We start from the raw sequence: 20672 nt of genomic DNA on the forward strand, positions 1-20672 counted from the left end.
ATTTCACAACTAATGCATGACACTATGAAAGTCAGGAAGTACTCACAGTCGGAAAAAGGTGAGATCTTACCTCGGAAGGAGGGTTGTTGGGCAAATGGGACCATAAGGACAATGATGACCACCTCTCTGTGGTGAAACAATGCACTGTGCTTTTGGCCACGTGTTTCCAGAAGCTGATGGGGAGGCAGGGGCGGGGGTGGGGGCAGGCTAGAAGTGGGGAGAAGAGGGATATATGCAATACTTTCAACAATAAAGATTTAAAAATAAAAGCAGGCAATCAATCACTCAAACAATAATAATAATTTTAAATAAAAGCTGATGGGGAGGCGGTGGGGTTAAAAATAAAATCTCCTGCCCTGGCTGGTTTGGCTCGGTGGATAGAGCCGGGACTCAAGAGTCCCAGGTTCGATGCCAGTCAAGGGTATGTACCTTGGTTGCAGGCACATCCCCAGAAGGGAGTGTGCAGGAGGCAGCTGATCGATGTTTCTAACTCTCTATCCTTCTTCCTTCCTCTCTGTAAAAAATCAATAAAATATTTTTTGAAAAGAAAAGAAATGAGGGTATTGTAGAAATTTCAGGGGGGCGTGGAAGGGAACAAAGGATGAGCTCATGGAGGAAGAGCAGCTGATCACATGGACGCAGGGTCACGGAGCAGAGCGCCTGAGAGGGGACACAGGATGCTTGCACTCCCAGATGTCAAACTCCGGAGACCCCCGGCAGTGCCTGCGCTGGCACACAGGTGTTTCAGAGCCAGAAGGCGCCCTGAGCTTGGCGACCGGGTTTGCTGTGCGGTTTCTTGTGTAGGCACTGGCCTGGTGTGCCAAGGAGCCTGCATAGGTCAGGGACTCCACCGATTTAGGGATTTCCCCAAAGACCCGGGACCAGGGCCACCACAGCATTCATTACACAACACACTGGCATGGCCTGGGCTCTGCCAGCACTCAGGTGCCCAGGAAGGGAGACAGGTGTGGGTCTGTAACCGGACAGCCAATGGGTTCAAGGCCGCTGGTCACTGCTTGCAGAGACGGGTGAATCATACATGCGCGTTCATTCCGGTCCTGCCAACAGCAGAGGAGAGCAGCAGGCCACCCAAACACATCTGCTCTGCCCCTCCATAAGCCAACTGCCTGTACTGGGGAGGAGGACAAAGATCACACGGGGAAGTAGGAAAAGGCAAGCCGAATGGACAGGGCAGGCTGGAGATTTGCCAAGGCCTGGGGGTCTTCACGGGGCGGAGGCTCTGGTTTCTGCACCGAGGTTGCTAATCTTCCCACGATAACAGGCAGATAACAAGCAGCTCCCGGGTGGGGAAGATGGGCCGCCTCTCCAGGTGAGCTTCCAGCTCTCAGGTGAGCGCCCGGCTCCCAGGTGTGCTCCCAGGCAGGTGAGCATGTGCCTTCTCTAATCAGAACAAAGCAGTCAGGGTCCACAGTGCAGGATTCACATTTCTAACAATTCCAGCGGGCCCGCAGTGTTCCGGTGCTGCCCCTATCCGGTCCAGGGACGCTTTAGGCCAGAACTGTGACCGGGAGACACGGAGGAAGTGAGGAGTGAAGTGACAGGGTGCTCGCAGGCCACTGGAGCAGCTCGGGGGATGCAGAACTCCAGGAGCTGGAGCAGCTCTGCAGAGGGGAGTAGCTGAGTGAAGAGAAGCCCAGGAGGGACCCTGTCTGCGTGTCAGGGGTGAGTTTCTTTTTCCCACGGGGGAAGGCATCCAGACTAACACTCCATGATGTGATCGCAGAACTCCATTTACTAATATTTTAATCAAATGCTGCACTTGTCGGTGAGCATGATACAGCCCTTGCCCCATTTTGTCAGGGCTGTTAATGGTCCCTGATTCTAATCCGTCAGCCCTCACATAACCAAAGGGCAGGGCGCCCAGACACGTGGTGCAGCGTCCACACGACAGGCATTCCTTTAAATCACAGGGAACATTGTGTCCCACCTCAGAGGCCAGCTCGCCCCATACAGCGCCTCTCCGCCGCTGGACATGGTGGAGACTTGGAAGACGCTCCCTAACGGGACGGCACGCAGACTTCTGGGAAATGGAGTCCCGCTGCCCCGGGCGGGCCCTGGCAGGCGACTTCCGGCGTCCTGGTGCGCATGTGCGCTCGGGCTGTGTGCGTGTACGCGCAGGCGCCCTGCCGCAGCGCCGCTGTGGCTTCCTGTCCGAGCCCCGGTCACCGCTGCCCCGGTGCCCCCGCTTCGGCCTCAGTTGGGCGAGGACCCGGGGCCTGCGGGGCTGCCGCCGTCCGGTCGGGCCGCCACCCAGCGGGCGGGGCGGGCGCTCCAGAGCCTGCGCGGGCGGAGCGTGGAGCGGGGAGCCCGAGGCCACCCCGGAGCCCGCGGGCCAGGCCGAGGAGCGGGCGGCGGCGGGTCGGGTCGGGCTGGGCCCGTCCGCCTCGCGGCGGCGCGGCCCGGGCGGGACGTCCCCGGAGTGAGTCTGTCCCGAAGGCCCAGGCCGGCGCCTCGGGGACGCGGCTTGGGAGGCGGGGACCCCGCGGGAGAAGCGGCGCCGCGGAGCCTCGGGGCAGGTGAGCGAGCCCCCACGGGCGGCCGGGCGTGGGCGACCCCGGGAGGTGGGGTCTCCCGCCCGCAGGGAGCGGCGCTGGGGACTCGCCCGGACCAGGGCGGGAGGAGCGGGAGGAGCGGGACCGCCTCCCGGACCCGCGTGTCTGCCCGGAGGGCGGGCTGCTGGGAGGGGCGCCGCCCCGCACTCGGACTTGCCTGTCTCCCGGGGGAACGGGAGGTCCCAGCCTGGGCTTGGACGGCGCCCTCCTCCCTGCACCCAACACCCCTCCCTCCGCCTCGCCCTCCCGGGTTCCAACGTGTCCCCAAACGTCCCCCAGGACCGCGGTCACCGGCCTGAGCGTGTGCCCACTGCCCTGGAGCCCCCGGGGCAGTCCCGGGGCAGCGCGTCAGGTCAGCCTGCGGGGGGCGTGCTCCGCCTGGGTGCGGGCGGGAGAACGGGGGCCTGAGGAGGGCGGGGACCTGCCGGGGTGTCCCTGTGTCGGTGGGATTGTCAACAGGACTCAGAGCCCCCAGGGCAAGTGTTTTGCCATGTATTATAGTTAAGTCAAAGTTTCTTAGATTTTTTCCCTCAAATTTGTACAAAAAATTTAGACTTAGCCCTGCTGGAGTGTATCCCTTTACTCAGAGCATCCTGAAGACTTATTGATCTTAAGTTGTTAAAAGAGTAAAAAAAAACAGATGACTGTAATGAAATTTCTCTTTATCTTCTCCGTATATAAAAGCCCGAGCCACTATCCCCAACTGTCAGGTAACTGTGATGCGTACTGACCACCAGGGGACAGAGGCTCAGCGCACATGCATGGAAACATGGGCCGGACTGAGGAACCTCAGAAGGAAGAAGGGAGGGTGGGAAGAGGCTAACCAAAGATCTTACGTGCCTGCTAGAGGCCCTGTGCACCAGCGGGGCCTCTCAGCCTGGGCTGCAGGGATTGGGTGGAAACTGGCAGACATGGCACTGCACCATCTGAGGGTTCCCGGATTGGGAAGGGGCGCATGCCCGGCCGAGGGACCACACCTGTGCACGTGCACCGGGCCTCCAGTGTTGAATGATGGGGGTTATTTCACTAGGCTTTGGCGTTCATTCACTAATGAGAGATGCATCCACGCAGTCACCACATAGTGATGTGGGAGTTACAGACCAGCAGGTGGGCTCTCCCTCATTTCCTGTCACTTCTGAAGGTTTAAGGAACAGTCTCCCGAGGTGTCTGATGGAACTTTCTGGGCAAGTTCTTACGCAGGAAGAGTACTTCCTTGGCTGGCCACATCGCTAACTTCGTCGCCTCTGTGTTCCTTCTTCAGGTCCGCCTCTGGTTTCACAGTCCTCGTTTTTCCAAGAGCAGCAGAAGATGAATAACTATATGGTGAGTTTTTCTGGTTACGTATTTCTTCCCTAGTTTGTTTTAGCATACACCTTTTGGAGGTGAATAGTTCAAACATTACCATGTGAAAATAGATCAAAGATATGCTCAGACAAATCACAGAGCAGCATGTCAACTCCAGCATTTATCATGTTTGCATGTGTAGATAGCATGATCCTCCTGCACTTTTTAAAAAGTATATATTTTTGTTGATTTTTTTACAGGGAGGAAGGGAGAGGAATACAGTTAAAAACATTAATGAGAGAGAAATATCGATCAGCTGCCTCCTGCACTACTGGGGATGTGCCCATAATCAAGGTACATGCCCTTGACTAGAATTGAACCTGGAATTCTTGAGTCCACAGGTGCGCTCTTTCCACTGAGCCAAACTGGTTAGGGCCCTCCTGAGCTCTTAAAGCCCAAGTATAGGTGTGCCTCTTGTTCTGACATTCATCACAAAAATGATAAATACCGTTAGATATTCAACTTACACTGACCAGACAAAACACTTGTTTTCTCATAGTTTTTAAAGATTTTGTTGGCATCCTAGCCGGTGTGGCTCAGTGGATAGAGCTTCAGCCTGTGGACCAAAGGGTCTCGGTCAAGGGCACATACCTTGTTTGCAGGCTGCTCCCCAGCCCAGGCCCTGGTCGGGGCTCCTGCAGGAGGCAATCAAATAATGTGTTTCTCTCACATTCATGTTCTTCTCTGTCCATCTCTCTCCCACTTTCCCTATAAATCAATGGGAAAAGGTCCTCGGTTGAGGATGAACTAATAAAAATAAAAAAATAACAGATTTCACTGATGATGTCACTGTAATTGTGACTAGCCATCCTTAACAATGAGCCCTGAGCCATTGCCATCTGTGCCTTGTGCCTCCTGTAAGCCAGGGGCACACTGCCCAGGGAGCACTCCAAGCACATGACTTTGCTGTTGGTGACAACATTGTTAATGCTTGATCCGGGGTAAAACCAGGGCCGCCTGGAGGAGTGGCCTCTCCCCTTCACATAAGTCTCCCCAAGTCTCTCCCATCATCTGTTGGGGTTGCACCGCAGACTGTGCAGTGACGTGTCTGGCAAAGGTTACTGATGCCCCATTCCTGGTTTATCTGGAAGCCTGCAGCCTTGGTTCTGTCCCTGCCCTCTGACCTGCTAAAGGCCCCTGTGACCTAGCCACTCCTGCCTCGCCCATCTGCAGTGCCCTGGGTGGGTTTGTGTCCTTTCCTTGGACGTGGTTGAAAGAGGCAATTCTTTCTCTCCAGGAGCTTCTCTTGGGGCGATACTTCCGAACAGTGGTTGTGGGAGATGACAGGCAGCCCCGCAGTTTGCGGGAAGCTCTGTCGTGAGGGTGGGCACAGCCTGGGCCTACCTGCCCCTTCCGAGCGGGCGGCTCAGTCGCTGCGGGGAGAGCCTGTGCCTGGAGTCAGGTGCTGCTGCTTTGCTTTTCTTGCTGACTTACAGTCTCAAGTGTTTATATATTTTTCCAGTGGGTCACATTGGTAAACATTGTTTTCCAAGTTTACTTTGTTTTACAGGATTACCATATAATTTTGTAATATTTTCATTTTGAAAAATTGAGAACTTGGTATTTTTTAAATTTCCCAAAATGAGCAAGTTTGTGTGGGTGAGATCCCTAGTTCAAGAGCGCCCTCCTCTTGAGTGCTGGGCGTAGCGTCTTTGGTGGTGCCGGTGGCGGCGGCAGTGGTGATGATGAGGAGGAAATCCTTGGTATGGTGGTTCTTCCATGTGTCTGCTCTTGGTCTCCCCTCCCTGGCTCTGGAGCCATGTCAGTCGCTTTCTTCAGACAGGCCACGCAGGCGGCGTTCGAACCCCTGACTGGAGGCGGGTCTGAGTGTCTTTTCCCTGATGTGAGGAGGAAGGACTTGCTGCAGGGGTCCTCAAACTTTTTAAAGTGGGGGCCAGATCACGGTCCCTCAGAGAGCTGGAGGGCCGGACTATATGAACTACTAATTCCTACTGTAACACCTCGGCTGCGCTCACTGCCCAAAAAACCCGGCGGGCCGGATCAGACTCCTCTGCGGGCCGCATGTGGCCCCCGGGCCGTAGTTTGAAGACGCCTGACTTGCTGGCTCAGGACCCTTGGACCACAGTCTTTGGGCCAGTGGCTCTCACTGTCCCTCTGAGGCCTGAGGCCGTTCCAGTCCTCTGGGGGACAATTCTCCCAGTCTTCACTAGTGGGGTCTCGGTGCTTCCCCCCTTTCCTGGCCAGTTAGGACGGGCCTCTAGGAAAGTGTAAGGCGCCGGTGTTCCCCTCCTCGCTGTAGGAAAGCTAGCTCTGAGGGTAGTGATGAGGATGGTCACAAAGTATTCTCACTGCCACGTCCATGTTCCAGCCTGTGTGACCACACAGCTGTCCCTCACAGTACTGGTCTGAGGGGCTCCTGAAGCAGTTAATGGTTGTTCCTTCGTCTTCTCTAACTAACCTAAAATCCTCAGTCTGCAGTTCTGATTGGTTTCTTAATTCATTATCCAAGTTCCCAAAACGCACTTTCTTAAAATTAAAAGTGTCCGAAAAGCTGCTGCTTTTTTTTTAATCCTCACCCGAGGATATTTTTTTCCTATTGATTTTTAGAATCAGTGGGAGGGAGGGAGAGGGGAAGAGAGAGAGAACTATTTCCATAAGAGAGACACATCGGACCCTGACTGGGGCTGGGGATCAAACCTGCAACCCAGGTACATGACTGGGAGTCAAATTCATGACCCACTAACTACTGAGCAGCACCAGCCAAGGCAAAGCGGTTTAAGCCAGAGGAAGAACAGTGCGATTTCCCCTCACCTTCTGCATAAACGTGAACTTGGCCAAGCTACTAGCACTTACAGCTATCACCAAGTCACACACTGGCTTGCAACAGTCACGGTCACGCTGTTTGCAAGCGGCAACAGTGTGTTACCAATAGAAATGGTGCTGACCCTGCCGCAGGCTTACCCCTGCATAACAATACCAAACCAGCAGGTGCTGCCTGGCTTGCCTGTTGCTTTGGTAACTGGCAGGCATTGCCGATTGGCTCCTGTAAGCTGGAGGGACAGGTTTGGACAGGAACAGCGGCTGGGTTTCAGGCACGTTGAGGTTGAGATCTGGACCTATCAGGAACGAGGAGAGAGTCTGGGCTGGTGATAGCCAGTGGGGAAATGCTGACCCATAGGCGGTAACTAAATCCATGAGGCAGATGGAGCAGCATCGGAGCAGTGAGTGCAGACAGCAGAGTAACGGATCGAAAGGGAGCCCAGAGCCTTCCACCTGGGATGACGTGGAGGGGGAGGAGCCAGCTGAGGAGGCTGAGCTGGAGCAGCAGCAGAACCAGCACCATTCGTGTTGGAAGCAGGATGAAGGAGCAGGGGCCCGTTTCCATGGGTGTCCTCGGGCCCGGGCTCCTCGGGCAGCCGCCTGCCCGGCTGAGTCTCCCCAGCAGCCAGGAGTGTGTGGCTCAGTCAAGACCCGTTTCTTTTTGGGTGTGAACCCTGAGTGACCTTTCAGTGCCTGCCTCAGCGCGTTGTTCCCCTTCCACCACCTGTAACACAGAGGGATCCGGGGCCCTGGCTGCCTCTGCCAGTGACCCGGTAAGCTCTTGTCCCCGGACGCCTCGTCCCCGTCCCAAGTCCCATCGCGCTGCTGTTACAGGAGCCGGTGTCATTCAAGGACGTGGCCGTGGCCTTCACCCAGGAGGAGTGGCAGCAGCTGGGCCCGGAGCAGAAGACCACTTACAGGGATGTGATGCTGGAGAACTACAGCCACCTCATCTCCGTGGGTGAGCAGAGCGGCCGAGCTGCTAAGTCATCCGGGATTTCCCACACGTTTTCTGATGAATTTGATGGGATAAATGTGAATGGTGTGTTTGGGCACCAGGCAGGGCATTTGCCTCCTGGTGAAGCGGCACAGCTCAGAGGGCACTTCGGCACCGCTCTCTGCAGAAGCCCCGCCGCCAGGCTCAGGGTCGGTCTCTCTCTGTTAACAGGCTGCCACCTCGTCAAACCGGACGTCATCTCCAAGCTGGAGCAAGGAGAGGAGCCCTGGAGAGGAGACGGGGAAGTCCCACCTCATGGTTGCCCAGGTGGGTGGGAGGCAGCGAGGGGACTGCTGACTGGCAGCGTTTTTCTGGAATTGTTGGTGGTTCCAAACCGTTAGAAGTGACTAGAGAAGTTAGCTGTGTGTGTTAGCTGCCTGCCTGTCACTCCCAGCAAAAACGTGTTTTAGAGCTTTTCCATGCTCATCTCCCAGAACCAAATCCAGTCCCTTCCTCTCAAACCTCGGTCTCGCTCTCTCTTTTCGGTAACCTGCTGTCATGGATTGTGTTTCGAGGCATTCACAAGTCTGTTACCACCACATAACTTATGTGACCTTAAGTTCGTGCTTCCCCCTCCTTTAACGTGCATTTGCCTCCGATGTGTTTCCATCTCCACCTTCACTTGTCACTTCTCCTTCTTTGAGGTAAGATCCCAGACGCTCATCGTGTCTCAGCCAGTGAAAGCCGTTCACCTGGGAGGGCACGTGGGCTGTGGTGCTCGCTAGTCCTCAGTGGTGACAGCAGGATCTGGGGCTCCCTCCTTTTCCGAGTGCTGTTCATCTGTCTCTCCCATTTCTGGTTGCTCTGGGTCCCCAGTGCCTTTATAGTGAGTCATTGTGCAGAGTAGACCTGGGACTTGTCCCCCTCCTGCCCCTCCTTCAGGGTTTGTCTGTGAAGGGCTCCTCTGCCTCAGGTCTCGGGTTTCTGTGCCTTGCCTGCCCTGTCCTCGTGGGGGACACCTTCATTCTACTTGGATTTGCAAGGTGTGTTCACCAGAAGTTCCAGTTGTCCTGTCACTCATTTCACAGGATGAGCCTACAGTGATTCCGTTAGTTCCTGAAGGAATTAGCTTCCTCATCCTCTGAGAAGCACCACAATCATGGGCCTGTATTGCCTGAAAAAGTAACTTTCAGTTGTTTCCAAAAATGCTGCTGAACCCCATTCAGTCCATATGTGTTCTGTTCACGAGATCATTGTCCCTACAGCTCTGCCTTTCAGTGGGGTGTGCTTCGTCTGGCCAGAAAACACATTCTCTTAAGTCAGAGCTCAAACTTTCAAACCCTTCCCTCGAAGTTTTTCCTTCCAACTCTTATCCTAACTCTAATCTCTTGACTCCATTCCTAGGTCTGATCCAGAATCTAGTATCTTTCGGCACATATTTTTAGCTTGAGGCTCACTACCCCTGGATTCTAACCTGGAAAGGAGCATATTCCCCTCGCTGTGCTGTGTAACGTGTAGTACACGGTTATTTCTCCTATACCCGAGGAGCCAGACAGGTTGCAGAATCTTTTTTTTTATTTTTTTGTAATGTATTTCTATTGATTTTAGAGAAGGGAAAGAGATATATAAACATCAATGATGAGAGAGAATCATTGATTGGCTAACTCCTGCATGCTCTTTATAAGGGATTGAGTGCCCTTGGCTGGAATTGAACCCAGGACCCTGAAGTCTGCAGTCCGACACTCTATCCAGAGCCAAACTGGCTAAAGCGGCAGAACTTCCTTGTCCCTCATTCAGAAGTAATTGACAGGTCATTGTTTCTGAGCATGCATGTTTAGGTCACATCTCATATATCCAGTAGGTACTTGACAGATACCCACATGATTTAGATTACTAGTAAGAACAGCTTCTCTAATTTCTATTTAGGGGTTCAAAAGATATAGGAAATAGAGACATACTTCCTAAGAGATGGGTTTTGGTTAAGAAAAGAGAACAGAGCCATATAGAGTAATTTGAAATCCAGAATTTCACAGGGATTTCAATGTTCCACAAGGTTGAATCCCTATGCAAAAGGGATTGTGTGGAGAGTAATTACTTCCAACTTTAAAGAAAAATGGAGCTACCAGAGATGAGACAGGATTTGAGAAGTATTTTCTGAAAGCATGGAGACCCCCCAAGAGAGGTTTTGAGTAGACCAAGGCTAAAAGTTCCTGCAAGAGTAGGAACAGAGGCTTGGGGTTGAAAGTAAGCTGGGCATTGGCAGGGCCACAGCATCTTGGGACAGGCTGATAAATCAAGCCTATACTGTGAGCTGTTTCTCCCAAGCTGATATGAAATGATGCTGGGTGAAGTTCTGCTTCTCCTCCAAAACAGATCCATCCTCGGAGAGAGATTCCAACCCTCCTACCCAGCAGTGCTGCTTGTTGCTTTCACTGGACTCCATTTGCTGGGAGTTCTCTCATGACTGTATTGTCAGTCATTCATCTGGCATCTTGTCTGCTGTTCTTCTACCTTCTATACCCAGTTTTGAACAAGTTCTTATAAAAAAAAGATTCTTGTGTCTTTGTCAGTGAATTTCCCCCTTTTATCACCACTGGGGAGAGGAAGAGAGAGAGAGATTTTTCAAACTAAAGAGTAAGGGAGCCATGGCCATTTTTCTCAGTGGTTAGAGAATCGACCTGAGGACTGAAGGGTTGAGGATTTGATTCCAGTCAAAGGCACGTACATCAGTTATAGATTCAATTCCCAGCTCTGGCTGCGGATGTGGGGAGGCAACCAATTGAAGTGTCTCTTTCCCATGCATATGTGTGTCTCTGTCTCTGTCTCTCTCTCTTTCTGTCTCTCCTCTTCCCCTTCCATTCTTTCTAAAATAAATAAATAAATCGAAAAAGTATCCTCAGGTGAGAATAAACATACACAAGAAAAAGAATAAGGGGGAAAGGTACAGATGGAATTATTTTCATCTATGAAGCTACCATCTATGCCACAAACATGCTTATGTACATTTCATCCCATATCTTATGTAGGAAGATGTACAAAATTTGGTTAATTTTGCCTCTTTTCAGAAGTCTGGAAAGTTGACCTGATAGACAGAGTCAAGGAAAGTGAAGACAAACATTCCAGGCAAACTCTATCCATCAACAACAAAACTCTAATTGAAGAGAGAGGTGATGTTCTTGGTAAGTCTTTTAATGTGGAAATAAACTCTTTTCCTCTAAGAAAAACATCCTATAAGTGTGACTCATGTGAAAAGAGCTTAAAATCCACTTCAGAATATATTAGTAGTGATGGAAGCTATGCAAGAATGAAGCCTGATGAATGTAGTGCCTGTGGGAAATCACTTCTTCATGTGAAGCTTGAGAAAACTTACCCAGGGGAGAAATCTTATGAATTTAATCAAAATGGGGAAGCCTATACTCTAAATAAAGAAAGTATTTATCAGGACATTAATATTTTGGAGAAACCCTTTGAATATATTGAATGCCAGAAAGCCTTTCAAAAGGATGCAGTTTTTGTTAATCCTATGGAGAAGCCCTATAAGTGGAATGAATCTGAAATAGCCTTTCTCCAGATGTCAAACCTCAGTGTACATCCAACATCTCATATGGAAATGAAACCCTATGAATGCAATGCATGTGGGAAATCCTTCTGTAAAAAGTCAAAATTCATTATACATCAGAGGACTCACACAGGAGAGAAACCTTATGCATGTAATCAGTGTGGGAAATCCTTCTGCCAAAAGGGAACCCTCACTGTACATCAGAGAACACACACAGGGGAGAAGCCCTATGAATGTACAGAATGTGGGAAAACTTTCTACCAGAAGTTACACCTCATTCAACATCAGAGAACTCACTCAGGAGAGAAGCCCTATGAATGTAGTTATTGTGGAAAATCATTTTGCCAGAAGACTCACCTCACTCAACACCAGAGAACACATTCAGGAGAGAGACCCTATGTTTGTCATGTCTGTGGGAAAACCTTCTCCCAGAAGTCAGCACTTAATGACCATCATAAAATTCACACAGGTGTGAAACTCTATAAGTGTAATGAATGTGGGAAATGCTTCTGCCGCAAGTCTACCCTCACAACACATCAGAGGACACACACAGGAGAGAAACCCTATGAATGTAACGAATGTGGAAAATTTTTCTCTCGGTTATCATATCTCACTGTACATTATAGAACTCATTCAGGAGAGAAACCCTATGAATGTAATGAATGTGGGAAAACCTTCTACCTGAATTCAGCCCTCATGAGACATCAGAGAGTACACACCGGAGAGAAACCATATGAATGTAATGAATGTGGAAAATTATTCTCCCAGTTGTCATACCTCACTATACATCATAGAACTCATTCAGGAGTGAAACCCTATGAATGTCATGAATGTGGGAAAACCTTCTACCAGAATTCAGCCCTTTGTAGACATCGAAGAATACATAAAGGGGAGAAGCCCTATGAATGTTATGTATGTGGGAAATTTTTCTCTCAGATGTCATACCTCACGATACATCATAGAATCCATTCAGGGGAGAAACCCTATGAATGTAATGAATGTGGGAAAACCTTTTGTCAGAATTCAGCTCTTAATCGTCATCAGAGAACACACACTGGAGAGAAAGCCTATGAGTGTTACGAATGTGGGAAATGCTTCTCTCAGATGTCATACCTCACGATACATCATAGAATCCATTCAGGAGAGAAACCCTTTGAATGTAATGAATGTGGAAAGGCCTTCTCTCGAATGTCATACCTTACTGTACATTACAGAACTCATTCAGGAGAGAAACCCTATGAATGTAGCGAATGTGGGAAAAAATTCTACCACAAATCAGCCTTCAATAGCCATCAGAGGATCCATAGGCGGGGGAATGTGAATGTGCTTGATGCGGGAAGGCTTCTCTGAAGTCAGACCTCATTTTACATAAGAGAACCCATCCAGTGTAATGTTAATTCCTACCTTTGTTAAGTCAGAGTTCACACAGGGGAAAGTAGACCCACCTCTGTGCATTATCAAACTTCTAATCTGAGAATTCACAGAGCGGAAACTGCAACTACAATAAGACACATGACTTGTGAGATACCAGACTGTAAAATGTATGAACATGTAGAATGTCCATACACTTCCATGGAGTCAGACTGTTTCACGTATCAGGGAATTCATTCCAACAGGAGATCTGTCATTTTACAGAATGTGGAAAAGTCTCCTCTGGAGTTATTAATACTAAAAGTTACATTTCTGTTATAATATCAAGTTTTTTGTAATATATATATTGTGAATAAATGTACCCTTTGTATAAATAGGATCTATAAGACTAGATAGTTCATCAGGACCACAATACAGCCACATTAAACTCATACATGAGTGTGTCCTGACCATGCAGGCCTTTATTAACTTGTTTTTTAGAATGGTACATTACAGGGACTGTACATTCATTTGGAATCATGTTTGAAAAGGCAGTATATCCTTATTGGAATGATTTGTAAGACGTGTAAGATTGGCTATTTTAATAATACAGCCATGTTAGTACTTAGAATGCATTGTCATTGAACTATTATAGTATTTGGTATATATAAAGTATGTTTCTTCTTGTACTCTTTCCTAGCACTTACAAATATATTTGATTATTGTTAATGAACTGAATAACTAAACACTGCCATAATGAAGTCAGTGTATTTATAATGTTCACAACTATATCTGAATTAGCAAGAGATAGAAAATAATGTACAAAATAGAAAACTGCATAGGTAATTTTAAATTGTTAATGCCAGAAGTCTCTAGTAGTGAGAAAAACCAATATTCATTGAACTCTACATTTTAAAACTGAACTTAAATTTTTATCTAATTTTGATCTGTTTTTCTTTTTTTTTGGATGCCTACACAAATGTAAATGTACAAACCACCGTACCATGTAATTTAGGAATTATGTGTATTTTATTTGATAGTATTTTTAAACACTGTGCTCTACTCCGTCCTATTCCTGGGTGACTGAAGAACATGTTCACACCGGCTTGTGGCAGACATTGTTGCGAATGTGGGAAAAATTTCTACCACAAATCAGCCTTCAATAGCCATCAGAGGATCCATAGGCGGGGGAATGTGAATGTGCTTGATGTGGGAAGGCTTCTCTGAAGTCAGACCTCATTTAAATAAGAGAACCCATCCAGTGTCATGTTGAGTAACCACCCTTGCCACTTGCTCCTTACTGTTTGCTGGCAGAGTTTGGGTATCCATTTCTCCTGATGGAACAGGGATAAATCCTGATCAGTTTCAACCAGTAATGATAATGCCTTCCTCATTACCAGCAATGAGGTGATCTTGGCACCCAATTCTAGACACATATACAAAGGAGATACTTGACACATTATTTTTGGAAAAGGTTTGGAGTCCTGTGGGTAAGGAACGTTGCCTTGCTGGGAAGTGATACTTTTTTATGTCTCAACAATGACATGTATCTAAAGTGTGGCAGAGCAGAAAGACGCAGACCTGGGGCCCAGACAGGGATGCTGAGCCACTGGACCAGCCATCCATGGAGCCACTTCGCCTCGGGACTGTTCCTCTGTGAAAGACTCTTACCTTTTCCAGCCAGTAGATTTGGGTTGCTCTTTCATTGGTAACTGAAGATACAAAGTGACACCTTTGTAGGAGTTACACAAGTGAGAAGTGGACTTTAGGGAATTCATTTATTTTGAGGTGTTGATACAGAGATTTATTTCCTGTAAATTTTGATGTAAGTAGAGCATTAGAAACAATTGAGTGTATCCATTTCCATGAATCGTTACATCACTGACCTAAGGACCTTTGGATCCAGATACATTCCTTTTTGTAATGCATGCCATAACGTTTGTTTAGGCTCATTCATATTCATAGGTTGTTGCTGCACTGTAGTTGACAGCATATTTTGAAAGGTAAGAACCTCCTCTTGTTTCCAGTGGTTAGCCTGATGCCTGTGTTATTTGAGTAGTATATTCCTCACCATTAAGAGGAATGGCCACATTTTTCACTATTTCCACCACTTGTGGCACCTGTTCTGTTGCTCAGCACTTTCCCTTCTAGGTGACTGTGCCTGTGCCACATAACAGGACTGAAGGTCTGGCAGGCTGTAGTTAGTTCTGTGTAAGAACCATGCATTCAGTTCAAGAGCCCTCCAGTATAATTGCTGAAATGATATCTACCAAGGTTTTCCACACTCATGTATCATCCTTATAACTTCAATGGTATGCATTTTAAGTAAAATATGTGAAAAGTTTACATGGCTTACCACATTCTTTTCCTCTGATGGAGCCCTGCACATAGAAGGGTTGTATGTGTAAGTGGGCTTACTTGGCCTCTTCAGTAATCCAGAAATGTAATTGTTCAGTTTCCCAAATGTCCATGTTGTTATATCTCTGAAGTTAGCATGTTCTGGTTTAACTGGCCCTTTTTCTCCTTTCCCATTAAGTACTTCCTAAGAGGTACTTGAATAATGGTTTGTCTCAGATTTGATGGAATGGGACATCTGTAAAGGTCTGAACTATTCAGGCCATCATGGAAGATCCACCAGGCCAGAGTTAGTGAAAGAAAGCACACGTGGCCTGGGTCAGACAGTAAGAACGGAAAACAGTCCAGACAAGGTGAGTGCTTGCTTTGTGAACATGGAGACCTCATAATGAGCAGTGTGAGCAGATGAGGAACCCTGAGGGATTTTTAAGGGCTGAGCAAGAGGCCACCTTTTCCTGGCGCATGGAGGTGAGATGCTCCCCTTTTTTAAATCGTCCTCGGGTTAGTGACGCAATGGCTCAGTGGTGCTCCCATGTCCCCTCAAATAGGTCCAAATGAAGGCCCGGGCCACATTCTATCTGAGACATCACCCTCCTTATTCAAGCCCACAGTGCCTGGCTGGGCCCTCGAGACATGCTCCCCAGAGAAGGCTGTCTATCAGGCTACCTGCTTATAGATGACGGCCAGCTCTATAGAATGCCTCCAGTTAAACAGCAAGGAAATACATTTTTAATCCTATTCTTTCTTCTCATCACAGCGATATCTGCATCACAGATAAATTGCTTTCCTTTCCTTGAATCTAAAGTCTTATGATTACTGCGAAATTGAGGATAGCACAGGCTGCTGACTTGTTTCCATAGCCCAACTCTGAGATCCGACTGAGGTAAGAGAAGGCCATGGGTCATAGGACCAGCCTGAATGGAAGCCAGCTCTGCGGGAAGAATGACGTGGCTCCTGCAGGGGAGGTGCTGGCAGCCAGATGCTGTTGGGCAGGTGAAGAAAACTTGTATTGGAATAGTTTTCTACATTCTACACATTCTCGCCCTCGATGGTGCCTTCCTGAGACAGTTGAGCATTGACCTATGAACCAGGAGGTCAGGGTTCGATTCCAAGTTGGAGAGCATGCCCAGGTTGTGGGCTCCATCCTTAGTGTGGGGCTGCAGGAGGCAGCCAATCAATGATTCCGATCACTGATGTTTCTATCTTTCCCCCTCTCTTCCTCTGTGAAATCAATGAAAACATATCTTTTCTTAAAAAAGACACCATCGGGGGAGAACCAAGAAGGCGGACGAGGTAAGCGCCTAAACTACTGCCTCGCACAATTTCAAAATAAGAAAAAGAACGGACGTCATCCAAAACCACAGGAAAGCTGGCTGAGCAGGAAATTTACAACTAGAAAGGAGGAGAGAGGCTCACAGATCAGATCGGGAGCTGCAAAGCACTGAGGTAGGGAGACGCTCATGCAGAGAGGAAGGGCAGCCAAGTGCCGGATGGCGGGAGGGGAAAGGATGCCCTTGACTGCAGTGAACCCTGTTCCAGCTGCACTGATCCCCAACCCTGGCCAAAACCCTGTGGACTCAGGCTCATATGGGTGGAGTCTGGACTGTAGAGAGAGGCACCTGGAGACTCAGATACTGGGAGACGCGGGGGAGCCGGGAGCCGCCCAGAGAGGACTGACCAGACTGGGAGACCAGGGGAGCCGGAGACACAGCGTGAGAGTGAGTGCACGCAGAGAGGTCTGACAGCGGAAGCTGCTGCGGCCTCTCATAGCAGAAGGAGTTGGAAGTTCCTAACTGCACTGAGCACTGAAACCCAGTTCAGGGCGAGCTCCTGGGGCACCCATGCTTTTACAAGGGGAATCTGAACTGTCAGGCAGAAACTCAGGGGATCTGTGGAAGGCAGAAGTCTGAGGCACACGCACAAGGGCAGGACTGACGGGAAGCCAAGACTGGCGGCTCAGCCCTGAGGCTCTGCCCCATCCAAGGTGAGCACAGAGGCTTTTGCAAAAGTCTGATCCTATAAGACTGTCTCCAATACAGAAGATATCTTGGTGTAGACAAGCTGATACAGACAATAGGTCTGGAGGTCAATTCCTCCCAGTGATACCAACAACAATCAAGACTTAACTACAACAAGGCTGTACGCAGTACACAAAGGGGAGCACCAAGAGTGTCCACCTCAAATAACTGAGTAAAACAGTTACCTACAAGAGAGCACCCATACGATTACCAGCTGATTTTTCAACAGAAACTATGCAGGCCAGTCAGGAGTGGCAAGAAATATTCAAAGTGATGAATAGCAAAAACCTACAACCAAGATTACACTACCCAGCAAAGCTATCATTTAGAATTGAAGGTCAGATAAAGAGCTTCACAGATAAGAAAAAGCTAAGGGAGTTCATCACCACCAAACCAGTATTACATGAAATGCTGAAAGGTAATCTTTAAGAAGAGGAGGAAGAAAAAAGTAAAGATAAAAATTATGATCAACAAATACATATTTATCAACAAGTGAATCTAAAAATCAAGTGAATTAAAAATCTGAGGAACAGAATAAACTAATGAATATAATAGAATCGGGCAAAGAAAGGGAGTGGATTGATAGTTATCAGGGGGAAAGAGATGTAGGAGGTGCAGGAAGAGACTGGACTAAAATACCACACCTATGGATGAGGACAATGGGAAGGGGAGGTAAGGGCAGAGGGTGGGGTGGGAACTGGGTGGAAGGGAGCTATGGGGGGGGGACAATTGAAATAATCTGAGCAATAAAGATTTATTTAATTTAAAAATATATATCAACAGTGAAATGCAACCCACAGCATGGCAGAAATCATACTTTCAAGTAATTTGGTGGCTTTAGGACTACATGACCTACATAAATCACAGGATCACATGACCTACATAGACCAGAGCTACTCACTCTTCATTTACCTAGAAATAGGCTTTTAATCAAATTCCACTTTTCCATCTTAATATATGAACACAATAATATATACAAAAGCTATGAAATCCACTGATAGATAAGGAGCAAAGAAAAGAACTCACCTGGGATTTGCTCGTTTTTTCTTGTTCCTGGAAGAGTGGGAACCTGGGGGAGGGAATAGAATGAGAGCTGGCTGGCCCTGCAGCACCTCCACTGGCCTAAAAACCTTCCACACCAGCGGGTAACCTCCAACCTTGGAGAAGGAGAGGAAGGTAACCTTTGTGACTCCTTAAGCCTGCAATGTTCGCTACTGCTCTAATTATCTATCTCCCTCTAACACAAAAATATTTAAAACAGAAGTATCAAGGCATCTCAAAAGACAGAATACGATGCCCTAATTAAAACTGATATTTGGGAGGAGGGAGGAACTACAAAGTCTATTTTGTATATTCTAGAATCCTCATAAAGCTTTGGAAAGGGGGATAGGTGCTCAAACATGGGTCTTTAAAAACAAAACACAACCATTTCTTCCCCATGAAACCTGTATAATTTTGTTAACCAGTGTCACCCCAATAAATCCAATAAAAAGGAAAAGAGCCCCTCCCCCCCAAAAAACCCTGTTTCTTATCTGAGGGGATGTTTCTCATAAGGGCCTTTTGGGAGGAAATTTGTTTCCATGTGATTGTGTGGACAGCACCAAGGAGAATACAGGAATTGGGCATTCTGACTTCTGTTCGCTTCTCATTGGTCCTAGAAGAGTCATTTTCCCTTTTAGATTCTTCTTGCCTTCGGTCAAAAGACTCACGATCAATAACCTTGCAAATCCTCCCTGAGCTGCTGGTGGCCCTGTAAGATGAAGCCGGAGCAGCGCACCCCAGACGCCGACATGCGGGCTGGACGAGATGAGGGCGCTGCCGGCTTCGGACAGACTCGGGGGAGAAGGAAGGGGAGGAGGTGCCCTTTGCGGGTGAGAGTTGAAGAGCTCCCCAACCTCGGACCCTCCAGCGCCGGACTCTGCGGTGCGATCTCCCGCCGGCCCCTCCCGGCGACCACCGGCCCGTCCCCTTCTCTCTGCCGCGCGGGGACCGCAGCTTCGGGGCCTCTCCGGCTCTGCTGCCGCCTCTGCTGCTCTGCCGGGGCTCGGGTCCGAGGCTGAGGAGGAGGGTTTCTTCCCGGTGAGAGGCCGGCCCTGCAGCCCCTTCCTTCAGGCCCCAGGAGGCCGCCTGGTCCCGGCAGAGCCTGGAGGACAAGCCCGCTTTGGCCGGAACCTCCGTCGGGGCCCCGCATCCGCAGGCGGCACCCTCCCCGCGCCCGGGAGCTGGGACGGAGGTTGGGCACCGGGGACGCGCCCCCCGACAGCACAGGGCCCGGGTTTCCCTACCGGACCGCGCAGGGCCCGGGTTTCCCTACCGGACCGCGCAGGGGCCGCAGGGCCCGGGTTTCCCTACCGGACCGCGCAGGGGCCGGGTTTCCCTACCGGACCGCGCAGGGCCCGGGTTTCCCTACCGGACCGCGCAGGGGCCGCAGGGCCCGGGGCTCCCTACCGGACCGCGCAGGGGCCGGGTTTCCCTACCGGACCGCGCAGGGGCCGGGTTTCCCTACCGGACCGCGCAGGGGCCGCAGGGCCCGGGGCTCCCTACCGGACCGCGCAGGGGCCGGGTTTCCCTACCGGACCGCGCAGGGGCCGCAGGGCCCGGGGCTCCCTACTGGACGCGCAGGGGCCGGGTTTCCCTCCCGGACGGCGCAGGGGCCGCAGGGCCCGGGGCTCCCTACCGGACGCGCAGGGGCCGGGTTTCCCTCCCGGACCGCGCAGGGGCCGCAGGGCCCGGGTTTCCCTACCGGACGTGCAGGGGCCGGGTTTCCCTCCCGGACGGCGCAGGGGCCGCAGGGCCCGGGTTTCCCTACCGGACCGCGCAGGGGCCGGGTTTCCCTCCCGGACCGCGCAGGGGCCGGGTTTCCCTCCCGGACCGCGCAGGGCCCGGGTTTCCCTCCCGGACCGCGCAGGGGCCGCAGGGCCGGGCTCCTCCCCGCGGGGTGCGCTCGGGCGGAGCCGTCCGGCGCGGGAACCTGAGGGAGCCTCCGCCCGGGCCGCCTGAGGCGGGGCCGGGGCCGCGCAGACGGCAGCGCCGCCTCTGGACGCGGGTCCACGCAGGGCGCTCAGCCAGACTCACCGCTCCGTCGCCGCAGGGCTGCCCGCCTCCGCCGTCCTCTGGGGCCTGGAAGGTGGAGACCCCGCGCCCAGCGAGGCGGGAGCCCAGCAGGACGCCGCCCAGCCCCACGCAGCGCAGGTGTCGCGGGAGGCTCCGCCCACACCGAGGCTCCGCCCACGCGGGGCGGGGCCTTGCGGGAGCCCTCTGGACCCCCACCCACTTCTCTTCGCCTCCCTTCACCTCACTCCTCCCAATGCACCCCTCAGCGGACGCTGGTCCCCGGATGAGGGCCTCCCTCACGGCCCCCGAGCAAGGGAGAGGCTCGGTCATACAGAGGAGAATGTAATCAAGTGAGCACAGCCAAGCAGTTTTTTACAGCAGGAATGATCCTAGATAATAAGGCGGTAACATGCAAATTGACCTTCGCTCCAACACACAAGATGGCTGCCCCCATGTGGACAGTGGACACAAGATGGTCACCACAAGATGGCATCAGGAGAGGGCAGCTGTGGGCAATCAGGCCAGCAGGGGAGGGAAATCCAGAGGGACCAGGCCTGGAAGGGAGGGCAAAATGGTTATTTTTATGTAACATAAATTTCACCTCAATGTTTATTTTAAAAATAATTGTATTGATTTTTTTTTTCCAGAGAGGGAGAGAGTTAGAAACATCGATGTGAGAGAAACATCGATCAGCTGCCTCC

General features: G+C 50.5%; 1 protein-coding gene across 2 annotated transcripts; it reads left to right on the forward strand.

The window, feature by feature from the left end:
- The first annotated feature begins 1961 nt into the window (after positions 1-1961).
- On the forward strand, positions 1962-12903 carry ZNF12 (zinc finger protein 12). Of its 2 annotated transcripts, none has more exons than XM_045576436.1 (5): positions 1962-2537; positions 3835-3896; positions 7533-7740; positions 7867-7962; positions 10701-12903. In XM_045576436.1, the coding sequence occupies exons 1-5, from the start codon at positions 1994-1996 to the stop codon at positions 12542-12544; spliced, it is 2754 nt and encodes a 917-aa protein (XP_045432392.1). In that variant the 5' UTR covers positions 1962-1993; the 3' UTR covers positions 12545-12903. The 2 variants fall into 2 exon arrangements, with proteins under 2 accessions (XP_045432392.1, XP_036279415.2); XM_036423522.2 differs by having other exon boundaries at positions 7533-7659.
- The last annotated feature ends 7769 nt before the right edge of the window (positions 12904-20672 follow it).

This window comes from Pipistrellus kuhlii, unplaced genomic scaffold, assembly GCF_014108245.1.
Source record: "Pipistrellus kuhlii isolate mPipKuh1 unplaced genomic scaffold, mPipKuh1.p scaffold_m20_p_8, whole genome shotgun sequence".
Classification (NCBI taxonomy): Eukaryota; Metazoa; Chordata; class Mammalia; order Chiroptera; family Vespertilionidae; genus Pipistrellus; species Pipistrellus kuhlii.